The 14729-nt window shown below is 43.8% G+C and overlaps 1 protein-coding gene across 3 annotated transcripts; it reads right to left on the reverse strand.

Moving 5' to 3' along the window:
• Positions 1–614: 614 nt before the first annotated feature.
• LOC104275482 (low-density lipoprotein receptor class A domain-containing protein 4-like) lies at positions 615–13673 on the reverse strand. 3 transcript variants are annotated; one of them, XM_009871451.1, is made up of 3 exons: positions 13521–13673; positions 2572–2625; positions 615–1293 (listed from the first exon to the last, which is right to left on the reverse strand). In XM_009871451.1, exons 1-3 carry the CDS (start codon positions 13623–13625, stop codon positions 751–753), a joined length of 702 nt encoding a protein of 233 aa, XP_009869753.1. In that variant the 5' UTR covers positions 13626–13673; the 3' UTR covers positions 615–750. The 3 variants fall into 3 exon arrangements, with proteins under 3 accessions (XP_009869753.1, XP_009869754.1, XP_009869755.1); XM_009871452.1 differs by having other exon boundaries at positions 615–1283; positions 2553–2625; positions 13521–13667; XM_009871453.1 differs by lacking the exon at positions 2572–2625 and having other exon boundaries at positions 13521–13667.
• Positions 13674–14729: the final 1056 nt, after the last annotated feature.

Below are 14729 nucleotides of genomic sequence, written 5' to 3' on the forward strand. Positions count from 1 at the left end.
ATTGGTAAAAGTCAAGAGGTGTTAGGCTATGTCCTGTCTCCTTTTTCTAGCAAACCCAGGGGAAGGTGGGCAAACTCCTCCAGATTACTTTCGGAGCTTTATCATTATTCCACAGGTGAAAAGACAACATATAGAAGAACTTCACATAAAACAGTTCCCTCATATATATTTTTTTAAAACATTAAGATAGTGCAACTTTTTAAAACACATTTATCACAACACAAATTAATTCCTTGCATTCATCTAAGTTTTCAACTTTATACCTTGGCACACAAAACAGGAATTTTGTTTCGTATTTAAAAAAAAAATAAATCCACATCCTGGGAGGAAAAAAAAAAAAAAAAAAGCAAACTGGCCAATTCTTCCCCCATTTATCTAGCAAGACCACCTTCTTCCTTCTGCCATTCAGTGAGTAAAAAACAGGCTGTACAAGCCTCATTTCTGTGCTAAGTTAACTTTTAGAATTAAATAATTGAAATAGTTTATTAAAAAAAAAATAATATATCCCCCCCTCTCCCCTGAAACACTGCTCGTAGACAAACTGAATAGAAGGTTGTATTTCTCTCCATCTGCTTTGCATGCAATTCCCCTGAAAGGAATCAGAAACAAAGAACTGGTTTGCACGTTTGGTTTTACTAAGTTGTACCATGTGAAATGTAACAACATTGTGCACCGGAGCACGGGGGCATCTTCCTCCACTGCCCTGCTTCACTCCCTTGTCTTCAGTTCGAACGCACCTGGGCCAGTAACTTAGACCAGGTTTCCTGGTTTCCGGTCTTGGCCTTTGCTGGGGACTATTGTGCTCTCTGAATTGTTCTGCTGAAACTGAAGTCTGCTCCCCCTCTGCGAGGAAGGAGGCACGTTGCTGTGCTGGTGATGGAAAAAAGAGGAGCCTGGGTAATGCCCCATGACCTCGCTGTACGTCGGGGGTGGTCCTTCCATCCTTCCATTACTGCTATAGTTGGTTGCACTTATGCCCGAATTGCTGCTTGGTGGGCAGGGGCCCCCATTGTACATCGAGATGTCTATCAAGTCGCTATCAAAAATGGTTCGGTTGGGCGGTGCCCTGACAGATTCCCGGTTGAGCTCCATCTGCTGTTCTGGGTCCCGGAGCTGCAGGGTGCAGGGGCCTTGGTATGGCGGTGGCTCCTCCCCATCAGAGAGGGAGATGGTCGGAGGAAGGTCAATCTCATGTTGCATGTAAGGGTAAGTGGGCTGGAAGCGACTGAAACGGTCCCGCTGCATAAAAGACGGGGCGGTAAACCTGTCCCTGGACCTTGGAGCATACATGATCTGAAACGGGAAGAGAGACACACGTGACTGCACGTCTGAGCAAAGCAGTGTAGGTGCTCTGTACTGACAAACCACAAAATACTTGTGCCATCTACCTTAGAAGATTAATCCCTGCAGATACCCTGCACAGGTACTCCCCCCACACACACGTGAAAAGAAAAGGTAGGAGTTGCAAGAAGGATCTAACACAAGATACTTGAAAACAGCTTCATGAAGGAAGACCAAGACCTCACACAGCTCCTTCTGACATTAAAACACACAGAACCAAGAGAACACAATTCTGTTTCTGTACATAGGGAATGTTTTCTCTCTAGTCTTGACAATTAACTAGTTCTACAAAAATGTCCCAATACTGAATTTCAGCTGCAGTTTGAGCCTCCCTCTCCTACACAGAGTTAATGTAATAACTCTGTATCTCCAAAGAATTCAGATGGTCATTTTACTACATTTTATAAAAGCCTGGTGTATCTCACACCTTTGCTACTGGAGAGTATCAGGTGTCCTCCTCTTACTCAGTTCTCAGCCAAAACTTGGTCTCCAGGAAGGACCTGCAAGGCGTCTGTATGGCAAGTGGAAAAAATGTCCCCAGCACATTAAGCCCTGGAGAAAGTCAGGCTTTACAAGAAGTTCAAGACACCCTGTGACAAGCTATTGCTACTCACTTAGTCTATCCCGCATCTGGAGAGACACTGCAACTTCTTAGATGTAGATCAATCAAACTGCTCTTCCCATTTTTGGGTCCATGCAGGGTCTTTAGACTCTGACCCGCACAGATGCAAGGTCAGCCACCAGAAAGTTTCATTGTTTGACACAGGTGAGCTGGGCCACTTGGAGCAACACACCCACAAAATATCACTCAGACCACAAATCTGTGTTAGCTGGGAGACAGGAGATGCTGGCGATAGCGTGTGTGTCGTAAAACCAGGAGAAACACAGGGAGGAGAGCAAGTGCTCTCACAGATTTCACTGAATACACAGATTACTGAGCCATTGCATGAGAGACACCTCTGCCACTTACCTGTAAAGGCTCACTATGATACAGGGAGCTGCGGATGAAGACTAGTTGTCAGGTACGTAGCATTTCACTCTTCTAATGGAAAAGTCTTAAGCATTCATAGAATGGGGGTTAAGGCAGGCTCAGATGTCCACACAAACCTAGCTCTTGGTCTACACTGAAAAAGCTTTATTTACTAAACAGATGCACGTTTTTGAGAGGAGCCAAATATACATAACAAGAAAGAGGAAAGCACATTGGTGAAGACAATAAGAAATTTGTACCTCTGAAGCACCCTGGCGTGAAACCGTGCTTTCTGAAGGCCACAAGCACCCTTCCTGGAATGTAGAAAAACACAACAAAATAAAAAAATTAATAGATCACATCAGTATCCTACCTCAAATGCCCTGACTTTTAGGAGCAGTTAGCTTCTAAGGGCTGGCTGCCTCCACCTAGACAAAGGTAATAAACGAGTAACGTCCCACCCTTTATTTTGCAAAATTGGAGCCAAGAGCAGCTCTGCACTCAAGCAAGTCAAGGTTGGTCCATTCCGCAAGTGCCCAGATGCCAGCCGCAGCACCCAGCCTCACAGGCCCTAAGGATGCAGCAAGGTGGTCGCAGCTACAAGCGTGGGGCACCGTGCAGAGACAACAGGAGACGCTTCAGCACTAGCGTGCTCAGCAGGGACCTGTCGCCTCCCAACCCAAGACAAGGCCACGCCAGCACGGTTGGCAGGTCCCATGAAGCCGAGCTGCCAGCCAAGATCCAGATTACACACCAGAGCCAAAACAGTTCACAAGGAAAGCAGGTGCCTGTCATCTCAGTGAAGTGACAGTCACCCCAAACCCAGGTAATACACTGGTCAAAAGTGTCAGTTGCCCAATTCCCACCATAAAGAGTAATTAGGCAGCTGAGGTTCCAGTCAAGCCTCTTCAACCACCTCCCCAATCACCTTCTCAGGCCAAAGCAATTTTTCTCTCATGCCTTGGAAGGCTGTTCTAACACTGTACCAGCACTCAAGGCAGAATAAAAGGGTGGAAAACAAGATGGGTGTATCATTATTTTTCTTCTCAATTAACTGTTTACAGTAGCAGTAACTACCACCAAAAAGGATCTTACATGTCTTTTCCAACCTTAATGATTCTACAATTCAAAGACACCTCAGAGTAGCTACAAAATTTCCATCTTGGTGCGAAAAGAGAAAATTAGAACATTGTATGGTCATAACGATCTTCTTGGTGCCTATTCAAGTTTTATGATTTTACAGACATCAGAAATTTCAGGAAAGAAAATGCATACTGTCCCCCAAAGCATTACCCTGTATAGACTACTTTCAAATCTTACTGTACTGCTTCTTCTCTGTACAACATCTTTCAACATATCTCAGATGTAAAAATAGACCTAACTAGATGTTCACGGTGACACTCGGAGACCAAAAGCCGTCTGTGATTCTGTCGGGAGAGTCCTCGGCAGAGAAAAGCTCTTCTAAGTGGAATCTCCCACAGGATTCAGCTGTTAAGGGAAATGCTTTGAATAACAAAGTTGGTCAATCACTTCTCTTCTGTACCTTTAGAGAGCAGAGATAGAGGGAGGCTGACAACTGCAATTATTTACAACTTCCCTTTGCAAGTACCCCATCTGCAAAGGCTCAATGCAAAACACAAGTCTTACATAAATCCACATATTTCAGTGCCTATATAATGTTTTGTCAATAGAGGAAATCATAAATGGATAACTGTACATATACATACTTGCACCCATCTTCCCATCCACACCTCCACACTCGGATACCCTCATTTCAAAATATCTGAGCGTATATTTGCACAATTAAAGACCATCAGCTGCGGACCCAGCAGGCTCTAAGCTTGTTGCAATTGTTAATTAAAACATACTAGTCAAAGCTGAAGCGCTCAATTAACTGCCCATGAGCTACAGGCCATACACCGCCCAACAGCAGATTCCCTAATGATGGTTTGAAAAACATAATAGTGTGTAGCTTTATGCCTAGTGCAGCTGTCTTGGACTCTCTTTTAATGCGTCCAGGTTCAGAAGACAGGAAAAAAAGCAAAACCAAAGACCCAACCCAGAAAGGAATTCCAACTACCACCACCACTCATGCTACTTAAAACTCCCTCATGAGAGACCTTCTGCTGTGGAAGCAGAAGTTGTGAGTCCCATCTTCAGGCCCATCTCCGTTAAGGCAGGAGAGTAAGAAAGGCAGCTTGCAGAGAAAAACTCCCCAGACTGAGCTAGAGCAGAACCTGCACGCTGAGCCCAGGCACACAGTCCTGGTACCAGCAACATCTAACAGAACTTGCTGGGAGACTGGATCTGCCCGTTACTTCTACAGCTGCTGTCTGAATCCCAGTACAGTAAAAGACGCTGCCTGGAGGCACTGCAGCTGCTCAGGGATCCCACAGAGCACAACCGAGATGCGGGGCTGCCTGGCTCAAGACAAGGAGACCAAAGGAGCCCAAGACTCTTCCCACCCTGGGTGAACTAGTTGGGAAGATAAGACAGCTTGGGATGCAGCTGAACTCCAAGGCTGTGAGATCCTTAGGATGCAAGGATGTGTAACAACATAGCCTCTGTGATTGTGTCCTACAGCCCACCTGCAGCTACTCCTTTCGCTGAGGTTTCCTCTGCAGAGAGGAGCAGGCTGAATAAATTGTTTGGCAGCAGCCAACCCCTGGTAAGATCTCTATCGCAGGAGCCAGAGCAACTCCCCCAGCAGGTGGCTGGGTAGCATGTGCTCAGCATGCCCGCACTTGGAAAATACAAGGCTCACACACCACGTGCAGATCAACCTCACCATGCATACGTGGTTGGTCCAGTGCCACAGTACAGGATTCTCTTATCACCACTAGAGTAAGCCCAGACTAACTGTACCCATGTAGGAAAAGGCACTACAATCTTACTTTGTGCGTGGACAAGTCTTAAAACGGACAACGAGAGAGGCAAGGAAAAAGGTAAGGAGCTGACAAACAACTGGATTTCCTGCAGTCAGCTACAGAGGAATCCTTGACTCCTAGGATGCAAATTTATTTTACAGTGACTTGCACTGACAAATGCAAACATGCAGAGGGGCCCCCTAAACTTTAAGAGGAAAGCAATATGACAACATGAGAAGAGTACGAAGATGAAAAGAAAGAGAGAGAGAGAGAGAGAGAGAGAACAGACAACACTCCAGTGCTTAATTATGAACAGCTCTATAGAGTTTATATGTATAAGGATGAGAGAGGTGCAATAGAACAGTAAAATCATTTATGTTAGTATCACACACTAGATATCCCCTTATCCTTTTACACAGCACGTATTTCATAGGTGCTGCTGAGCCAGACACAGTAGCTCACTACTGAGCTGTGCATGTGCAGCTCCTGCTTCAGGGCTGGCCTGGGAACAGCCCGCTTGGAGAAAAGGCAGACTCCACTCAGGTCTGTCTGCAACCACTTATGTAGATGTGCCCTTCTGCTAACATTACAAGACTAAGACAAAAGTTAAAAAACAAAAAGAAGTTAAAAATATACTGAACTGCTTTGCTGAATCTTGACCTGAAGCGCTACAGGGGATTTCTGCACTTTGCATTCTAGAGATAAACCCCATCTCCTCTATAGAAGGTGACATCTGTCTGGAACAAGAGAACTGCATCCAAGCATGTGCTAGCCACATCTTCCGATTCTGGTCTTTTCAGAGGTTATGTCTTCCTGAAACCCTGGCATCCACCACAGGAGAATTACTATTTACCTTTCGACAGGAGAACAACTATTGTCACTGCTATGCATTCGTATCAGGGAACTCCTCCCTCCTCTGCACTGGGTAGATACAATCTAACCCAAGGGTTGCTGCCCACCTACCCCACTGTACTTGAGGTGATGGCAGACGGTTGAGAGGAGAAGAAAGGAAAAACCTCAGCGTTGCAGAAGGAAAATATCCTTGTGACTTCCCCTCCCTGAATGCAGATATAAGAAATAACACACTGGGACTGTCACGAACAATCTGGGGCTACTTACACTAAGCGGAAGTGTTATTTCTTGCTCTATCCTTGTCCCTCTGCTTACAGACCTTAATTTCACAACTAGAATATTTCCCTGTGCTCAGATCAGTGAAACTCAGGTAAGATTCCCTCACACTGTTTCTCCTTTAGTCTACTAAGGTAGATTGGCCTTATGATAAAAAAAAAACCACAACTTTCAGGTTCTTTTTCACTCAATGACTTCATTCATTCCCTGTACTGTATTCATTTTTAACATTTTCAGATTTTAGAATGAAAAAAGATGTCCCTCTGTGATAAATCCTAGCTCCTACAAGTAACATCAAAGCAACAAAAATCTCAGGGATCCAACTATGTCATTTGACGACCTTCAGTGTTCCTAGGTTTCAGGATAACTTACAGAAAAGTATTTTGTGATTAGGTTTTTATTAAATGGTGCTGTTATTTCAATCCAGCTGAGTGATTACTTAATTATTATACAGTGATGATTATGGAACTCAATATTTAGAGTTTAGAAGACTGGATAACTCAAAGATAATTCGCCTAATTCATAATTTACAAAAGCTTACAGCCTCTAGAATTAAACATCTCATGAAGATGACTTTTTGAGACTGTTTTAAAACCCCGTGCTTCCTGAGGCATGCAGTATCATCCAACTCTCTGAGAGAGGGCATGAAAGAAATTTACCAGAAAACAAATATTTAACTGAGGATAAATGGCAGGTAAAAGTTTCTGCTAAGAAAAATTTCTCAAACTGTAATGAGGCAAAAAGCATCCCTATGCTAGTTTTGGCTGATATAGAGTTAATTTTCTTCACAGTATCTAGCATTTGGCTATGCTTTGGATCTGTGCCGAAACAGCATTGGTAACACAGGGGTGTTTTCACCATCGCTGGGAAGTGCTTACTCAGCATCACAGCCTTTTCTGCTCCTCATCCCACCCCAACAAGGAGGCTGGGGGTACACAAGAAGGTGGGAGGGGACAGAGCTGGGACAGCTGACCCCAACAGAGCAAAGGTAGATCCCAGATCATAGGACACCATGCTCAGCACATAAATCTGGGGAAAGGAGTAAGCAAGGAATGTTCAGAGTGATGGCATTTGTCTTCCCAAGTCACTGCTATGCATGATGGAGCTCCGCTCTCTTGGAGAAGGCTGAACAGCTGCCTGCCCATGGGAAGTGGTGAACAAATTCTTTGTTTTGCTTTTCTTGCATGCATGGCTTTTGCTTCATCTATTAAACTGTCTTTATCTCAATCCACAAGTTTTCTCACGTTCACCCTTCAGCTTCTCTCCCCCATCCCACTGGGACCGAGCAACTGCATGTGGCTTAGCTGCCCACTGGGGTTAAGCCATGACAATCCCATATAATCCAATCTTTTTTACTGACTCTTCAGGAGACTTTTCTCCTTGAAAAGTCCTAAAAGTGGAGTTTTTGTCCACTTTTAAGTTTCTGAAATTATTTCCTGAGAAAGAAACTTTTGTCTAGTTTTCACTTTACAAAACGCGTTACAAGCATTAAGAAGGTTCCTCTTTTCCTCTAGATTAAACTAAGTTTTATTATGTATTTATATATAAGACACAAAAATACACATCACTCCTCTGCAAATGACAGTACTGTAGTTTCTGGTTTTGGCCCTAGGTGGCAGTGGCATTACACCACATTAAAGCAGTGGCTTGCTCAAAACGCTGCTGAAGGCCGAGGGGCTCATTCCTCCCTGCCTCTTCCTGGGCGATAGAGACCATCGCAGCTCTGATGATTGCAACACTCTCCCTGTCCAACACAAGCAAAGCAAATCATTGTGTCGTCCCCAACATAATAACAAGTATTCTGGAAGGGCTTCTCTTTCCTTTAAAAGCTGTGTTTCCCCAAGGGCAGGAAAGGTTACAGCATCTGGCAAGAGCAGTGCATGGGACCAAGAAGTACTAGAGAGAGATAATTAGGAAGAGCCCAACCCCTCACTTGTAGTCTGCCCACCTACACTTAGAGCAATTATTTATGTTACTTAATGCTTTAAAACTTCTATATCTCCAACTTCACAGCCATTTTCCACTTTAAGTAATCTTAATTTCATCCAGGTGAAGGAAATAAGTACTGTTACCTTTCCTCCTTTATTTGGAGATGAAGCAAGTTGCCGAGGGTGACACCCTGAGTCAGGAGCCACTTGAAGCCAGCACTCCTCACTTCCAGTCCTACCTGCACATGTCCTAGGTGATTCTGTCCTTATTAAAGACATTCTGACTTTAATGTGGTAGACTTCGAAGAGCAGCAGCCAGCACATGCTGTCCCTCCTGGCAGTGCTCCCTGAGGAGAGGCAAGCCCATGTCCCTCACACAGATGGCAGGAGAACACAGCACATGTCCAGCTCCTGCCAACCGATGCCTGGTGCAAAGAAAAAGTTTGGCAAAGCAGGGTGGTCTACAGCATTCACACTGTCTCCCAGCTATAGACAGCGTTCTTGTTCCCAGTGGGATTTTCTTTCTCTTGCACATGTCAGTAAGAAAACGAGAATGAGAGGGCCAGGGTTGCCAGCAGGGAACAGAAGGAATAATGCTAGCACCGGTGGGGAATAATTTAGAAGGCCAAGAGGCAACACTAATATTTGAAATTGCCGACAAATCCCTGGAGTTGTCAATATTAGGGAGTATTTTCTGTCACCCTCCTGATGTCCCCTTTTAATTCCGAAATAGCTGTTCCAAGAAAGAGGGCAGTATTTTTGCAGCTGTGCTCCTAGAGCTTGGCATTCAAGTTGGACATTATGAATGTCCTAATGCAAACCGAGCAGCCGTAGCAGCAATGCTGCCCTTGGTCCTGGGAGGCAGCGGCTGGTCAGGGTGAGCATCTTGTGCGATGGACGCAGAAACTTCACTGCCAGGAGCAGGCCTGGGGCAGTTACAGTGTTCAGTACTCCTTCAACATCCATCTCATAAGAGAAAAAGATGCACAGACAGAAACCACCAGGATTGGGAGAAGAAATCAATTTAGGAACATCAGAAGCTCATTAAGTACCTCCCTGTAAGTCACTTAGTTAATCTCTTTTCCCTCAACCTTCCCCTGGATGTCACTGGTGGTGACACCAGGAGTTAATCATCAGAAAGCAAGATTTATCTACGCTTTATCCCAACAAAGAGCAGAGTGCCCCAGCAGCCACTCGGCCGCAGCTACCTACACTGAACAGGGTGGTTTTGGCTACCAGCAAGGCCGCCCCGTCAATACCATCAGCCGCCTCAGGGCACCGGGAACACACGCGCACGCGCACACACAGACACACAGACACACACAGACACAGACACACACAGACACAGACACACACAGACACAGACACACACACACACAGCGCATGGACATGGCCTTTCAAGGCTGCTGCACGGCTCTGCCCCAAAACTCCCCGGCACTGTCGGTAGCACCAGTTGCTTCCACCAGAGAGGTGTTGTCATCCTAGTGATGTGGCCCCACGCACGCTCCTGGTGCCCTTCACACCCTGCAGCCTTCACACTCCCCTGAGGGGCAGCGCACACCTTGGCTCACGCCTGCCTGTGAAGCCCAACGCTGCTGCCGGATCAGCCGAGCAGGGGAAACCTGCAGCATTTTACACCCACTGCGACACCAACACCATTCGTACAGTGCATGCTCACTTCAGGTCATCACTCACGCCAACACAGTTGTCAATCAGCATTGCTCCACCTCCTGCAGCTACGACACCAAAATTCGTATTTCTAGCATTAAAACAGGCTTGAATATTTTGATATTCAGACTAGGAGAGGGGAGTGCAGGCAGCATCCTCAGCAGCGTTGCTGCAGAAGCATCCAGTACTTCTGAGCACGCAACGGTTGTTCTGCCCAACCGAGGTAATAAAAGAGACCAGAGGAGAGACTGGAAGATGAGACTCAAGAAGGGATGAAAAGAAGGAAAGGAAAAAAGGCAAAAGATGAACTGGTGGTCACACAGGAAAACACAGAACAGAAACATCAACAACTGTATGCTGAAAAGTAGTTGTTAAAGAGCAACATTTTTTCCTGGGATCGGTCCCTTTTCTGCTCTTTAAGTATTACTAACACTTGTGGATTCCAGTGATTTCATCTTCTTTTTAGTACCTGAATTTCTAGACTTGGAAGACATTGGGATTTTCACCTTCCAAATCTTTTTTTTGTTAGTTTGGGGGGGCTTTTTTTGTTGGCTTGGTTTGTTTGGGGTTTTTTTTTGTGTTTGTTGTTTTGGGGTTTTTTTGTGTTTGTCTTATTGTTTTTTTCATTTTCAGGGGGTTTTATTTGTGTGGGTTTGGGGGATTTTTTTATTTTTGTGTGTGGTTCTTTTTGTTTGTTTGGGGTTTTTTGTGGTTTTTGTTTGTTTGTTTTTGAACATGAAGGAAGTTCAGCCAAAGAAATCCGTAAATACCTTTTGTTTCATTATTCTGGAGTCTTGACCCCATGAATTTTACAGGTGCAAGGCTGGCAATAAAGAAAGTGGGTATTTTATCTGTTCATTTCTATTATGCTTTCTAGAACAACCACAGTAAGGGAGATCATCTGTTCGATAGCGGGTCTTTACAGGGCCAAAAATGTGCGCAATTCAGCCACAGCTCCACTGTTGGAAGATATAATCAACTAGAATCGGACAAGTTTAAAAAAAAAAAAAAAGAAAAATGGAAGGTAACAAAGGACTGAAAAAAAGTCCATCTGAATAGCAAAACCAGGATTATGCCTCCTGATGCACGTCTGCTACCTCAGGTACATGAGTGGGGCGTTCACTTCATAGTTCACTACCCAAATTGACTGCTTGCCAGTTCCTATATTACTGCTAAACTTACCCTATTTCCATTCACCATCTCCGGACCAACAGAAGGACTGAGTAAGAATATTTTCTTCAGACATTAACAGTCAATAAATATGTAAATCTTCTTCAGAGTCTATATACCATTAAAAGTAAAAGGAACAAATCTTGGAAGAGAATCCACGTATCAACAGCATCTGCACACAGAACAAGGCGTGCCTCATTCAAAAATAAATATATTTTAAAAGTCCTACCTATTTACCTTGTGCAACTCACTGCACCATAGACAGTGAGAATGGACTGGCTGTTTCCAGTTTCACATCAGAGCAAATGCTTTAGCTTCCTGACTCTCATGCAGCACACGCTGCATTTAAGGTTTCTTTCACTGCAAGCAGCACACGACCAGTTTTTATCACAATTTCCTTCTTACACCCCAGACAAAGGAGAAGTCAAACATATTTGATATCTGACCTCAGAGACCTCCAAAGTCCTGTTCCCCACAAGTATGACCTTCTTTTAAGTACAGCTTCAGCTTATCAGAAGTCCAGATGAGTAACAATGACAAATCTATATCAGAGAGTTTTCAAAAAAATTAGCAATAGGTTCTTGCCAACCAATCAATTCCCACGAAGTGCTCATTTGGCTATGATTATCATTACTGACAAGAGTGCCATCAGATTGAAACTGTTTCAAAAATTATTTAAGAGCAGTTCTGGGTACTAAAGCAGGTCCCCACCACCAAACTGTAAGCTCTTCTTCACAAAAAGGTGCTGTTTCCTCTCTTACAACAGAAAATGCGCCATTTGCTCTGATAACAAGACAATACTAACGAACCATACAAAGGAAATGATGAGTTACTTCACGCATTTGACAGCTTACTGCAGTTTTGAAAGATTTGTGAGGATGAAAATGCATTTCCTTTATCTCAAATTATTTCATTTTAGGAACCTGTGGCAGTTATAGCTAACATTTTTCAGACAGAAGTGTGGTTCTCAAATTACAGAGCACATTTCAAAGCAACACTCAAATTAATTCAGCCAATTTTTCCAGCCCTGAAGTCCACAAGGTTAAGGTTTGACAAATTCTGGTTTCATCTGCAACCAAATTAGAGCTAAATACTCCTTCGTTACCAAAGTGTTAGGGAATGAGGTGACCTCCCCTTTAAGGAGACAGCTCCTCCAAGGTAGGAGGTATTCACTCCAGTAAAACGGTGCAGGTGATGTCTGAAGCGAGAGCTTCAGGGATCCTCCATTCGTCCCATTTTACAGCCATTTTTCAGGAGGGAGCTGCCAATTGCCAAGATTGCCAGGCTGGACTGAGGCATCCCCATCTCCTCCCCTGCCCAGGCACTTCACTTGCCGATCTGGCTAAAATCTAACTGTGAGATGAAAAAATGAGAAAAATAAAAAATAAGCAATTCATGTTCAGCCAGATCAGCCCCGAGGCTTCTCATCACCTCTGTAAAGGAGCACAAAGGCAGAGGAAACACAAGACCAAAATGGAAAGAAAGGTGAGATTGTGAACTTACAGCTGGTGAAAAACATTGTGGGACTACACCTTCCAGTTAAAACCAGACAATTTTTTTTGACAGCAAAATGAAATGAAGCTGTGAATCCAATGCTGTTGCCAGGACTTCAACACATCAAAAGACTACCCTCACAAATGGTCTCCTGGCCATCGCAGTCAGTAAAGAGGCCAAGGGCACCACTTCAAGGACATCCAAAAGCACATCAGGAAAAGGACCTCCCTGCAACATCACAGGATACTGCTGGCACTGCAGCCCTGGGTCCCAGGCTTGGGACCAAGGTCAGGGACACCCTGTGGATAACCCTCAAAGGGAGTGGTGCATCCCACCCAGCAAACTCCTGGCTCACAAGGAAAGTTCTCATTTACTGCTGGGTTGACTAGGGTCAGTCTCTACAATTCCCAACTGAAACTTGGTCTGAAGCCCTTGGCTCTGTAACAACCTATCTTAACCACTCCAGGTCCTTGGAGGGATCATTTTCCTAATATTTACTTGCTGTTTCACTGAAACAAATATCATAAAACAGCAATAGTGATAAAAATCCAGGATATTAATAAATACACAGAAAGTCACAACCCATATTTCAAATTATGTCGCAGGTGATCTCCATTCCCTGCCTCTTCAATCCCCTTCAAATTACAGCAGCAGCAAACAGGACGTCACATCTGAACCTCAAAATACCAAGTGAAAATATACTATACAAAAGATGGAAGGGTCTAAAAATAATTGAAGATAGTATCTCTTAAATTTACATTAGTATATCTTGAATTTACATTCTGCTTTTTTTCCCTACTGACAAATACATCCTCAGCAAAAGACCCAACTATAGGGAATACGAAAAGTGACAACAGAAGTTTTTCCAGCAGTCACCTGTACCACACAGGAGGCTTTGTTGCAAACCCGAACAGCACAAAGAGGAGGAATTTGGTGCCCGGGGTTCATACTCACCGTCTGCAGAGTTTCTTCCTGTCTTCTGCTTTGGCTCTGTCGGTTGATAAAGGAGCGTGTCGACAGTTTGTAATGATTCAACAGGCAGATGATCACTACCACCATAACAGTTATAACCACAATTATAATGATGATTTGAACAAACTCCAGTTCAGCTGAAACAAAGAAAAAAGGAAAATATATCAATCACACGAAGAATGTTATCCATTAAAGTAATAATCTAAAAAACTTTCACTATTTCATCGAGATTGATCTCGAGTAAGGCATTAATTTTGCAAAGTTTTGCAAAGGAAACTGTTCTAAGTAGTATAAAAACTATTCATTTTTAGCAGTGCTGACCAATTGGTCTGAGTGGCTACAGGTCAAAGCTAAGGAACTTCTCAGGAGAAGTTACCTTCACAGGTAATGAGTTTTTCAGCATAAACTCCTCGGACAAGCCTTTTGGATAATACAACAATTTCAATGTGGAAAAACACAAGCAGACACAAAACACACCCTATTTTAATAGCCATCTACAGTGCAAATGGAGTCCAGAGGGCTCCATAAGCTTCAAAGCAGAAACCATGGACAGAGGAATCAGGACACCATCTAGTAAGCTACCCTTAATTACTTTTTTTTTAAAAAAATCAACTAAATAGCACAAAAGCTACCTAAATCAAGTGGAAAACAAGCCTTCTTTTTCCTGTTCAATCTACATGCAAAGTCTTTTTCAATTACTTCTCTCTAACTAGAGTAAAAATAACTTTTTTAGGACATGCCCAATCAGGTAGAAATCTAAAAAAGCATCTGGTACTCCAAAACAAGGTACATTCCACTACAGTTAAAAATGAAACTAGGTATGTTCCACTACAGTTAAAAATGAAACCGGGATCTTGGCTGTTGCAAGAGATACTATTACAATGAACTCCATCAGAGCCCATCATCTTATCTGAAGTCCTGCCTATACCATAAATATTAAGTATATTTAGAAATGAGTCACTCTTGCACCCTTTCAGCTACACTGGAGCAGCAAGGATGAGCAAGGATGAGCAATGTAAGGGGAGAGAAATTGCCCTTTGGAGTCACACAGTTGCTGATATTTCTATGGAAACTGCATTGCTCACAGGGGATGCTCTCATCTTGAAAGAGAACTCCAGTTGATGGGAGGAGGTCTTTGGTTGCTAGGCTGGCAGAAAAAGCGAAGAAGCAGTGTGAGTTGCTCAGCTACAG

This window comes from Apaloderma vittatum, unplaced genomic scaffold, assembly GCF_000703405.1.
Source record: "Apaloderma vittatum isolate BGI_N311 unplaced genomic scaffold, ASM70340v1 scaffold23096, whole genome shotgun sequence".
Taxonomy (NCBI): domain Eukaryota; kingdom Metazoa; phylum Chordata; class Aves; order Trogoniformes; family Trogonidae; genus Apaloderma; species Apaloderma vittatum.

Excerpts from the sequence above, each read along its gene's own strand:
- LOC104275482 (XM_009871452.1), bottom strand. The coding sequence starts at position 13,625 with ATGGTGGTAGTGATCATCTGCCTGTTGAATCATTACAAACTGTCGACA. Across the intron at positions 2,626-13,520 it reads AGGAAGAAACTCTGCAGACG|GAAGGGTGCTTGTGGCCTTC; the intron begins GTGAGTATGAAC and ends TCTACATTCCAG. Across the intron at positions 1,284-2,552 it reads GGTACAAATTTCTTATTGTC|CTCCAAGGTCCAGGGACAGG; the intron begins TTCACCAATGTG and ends AGATCATGTATG.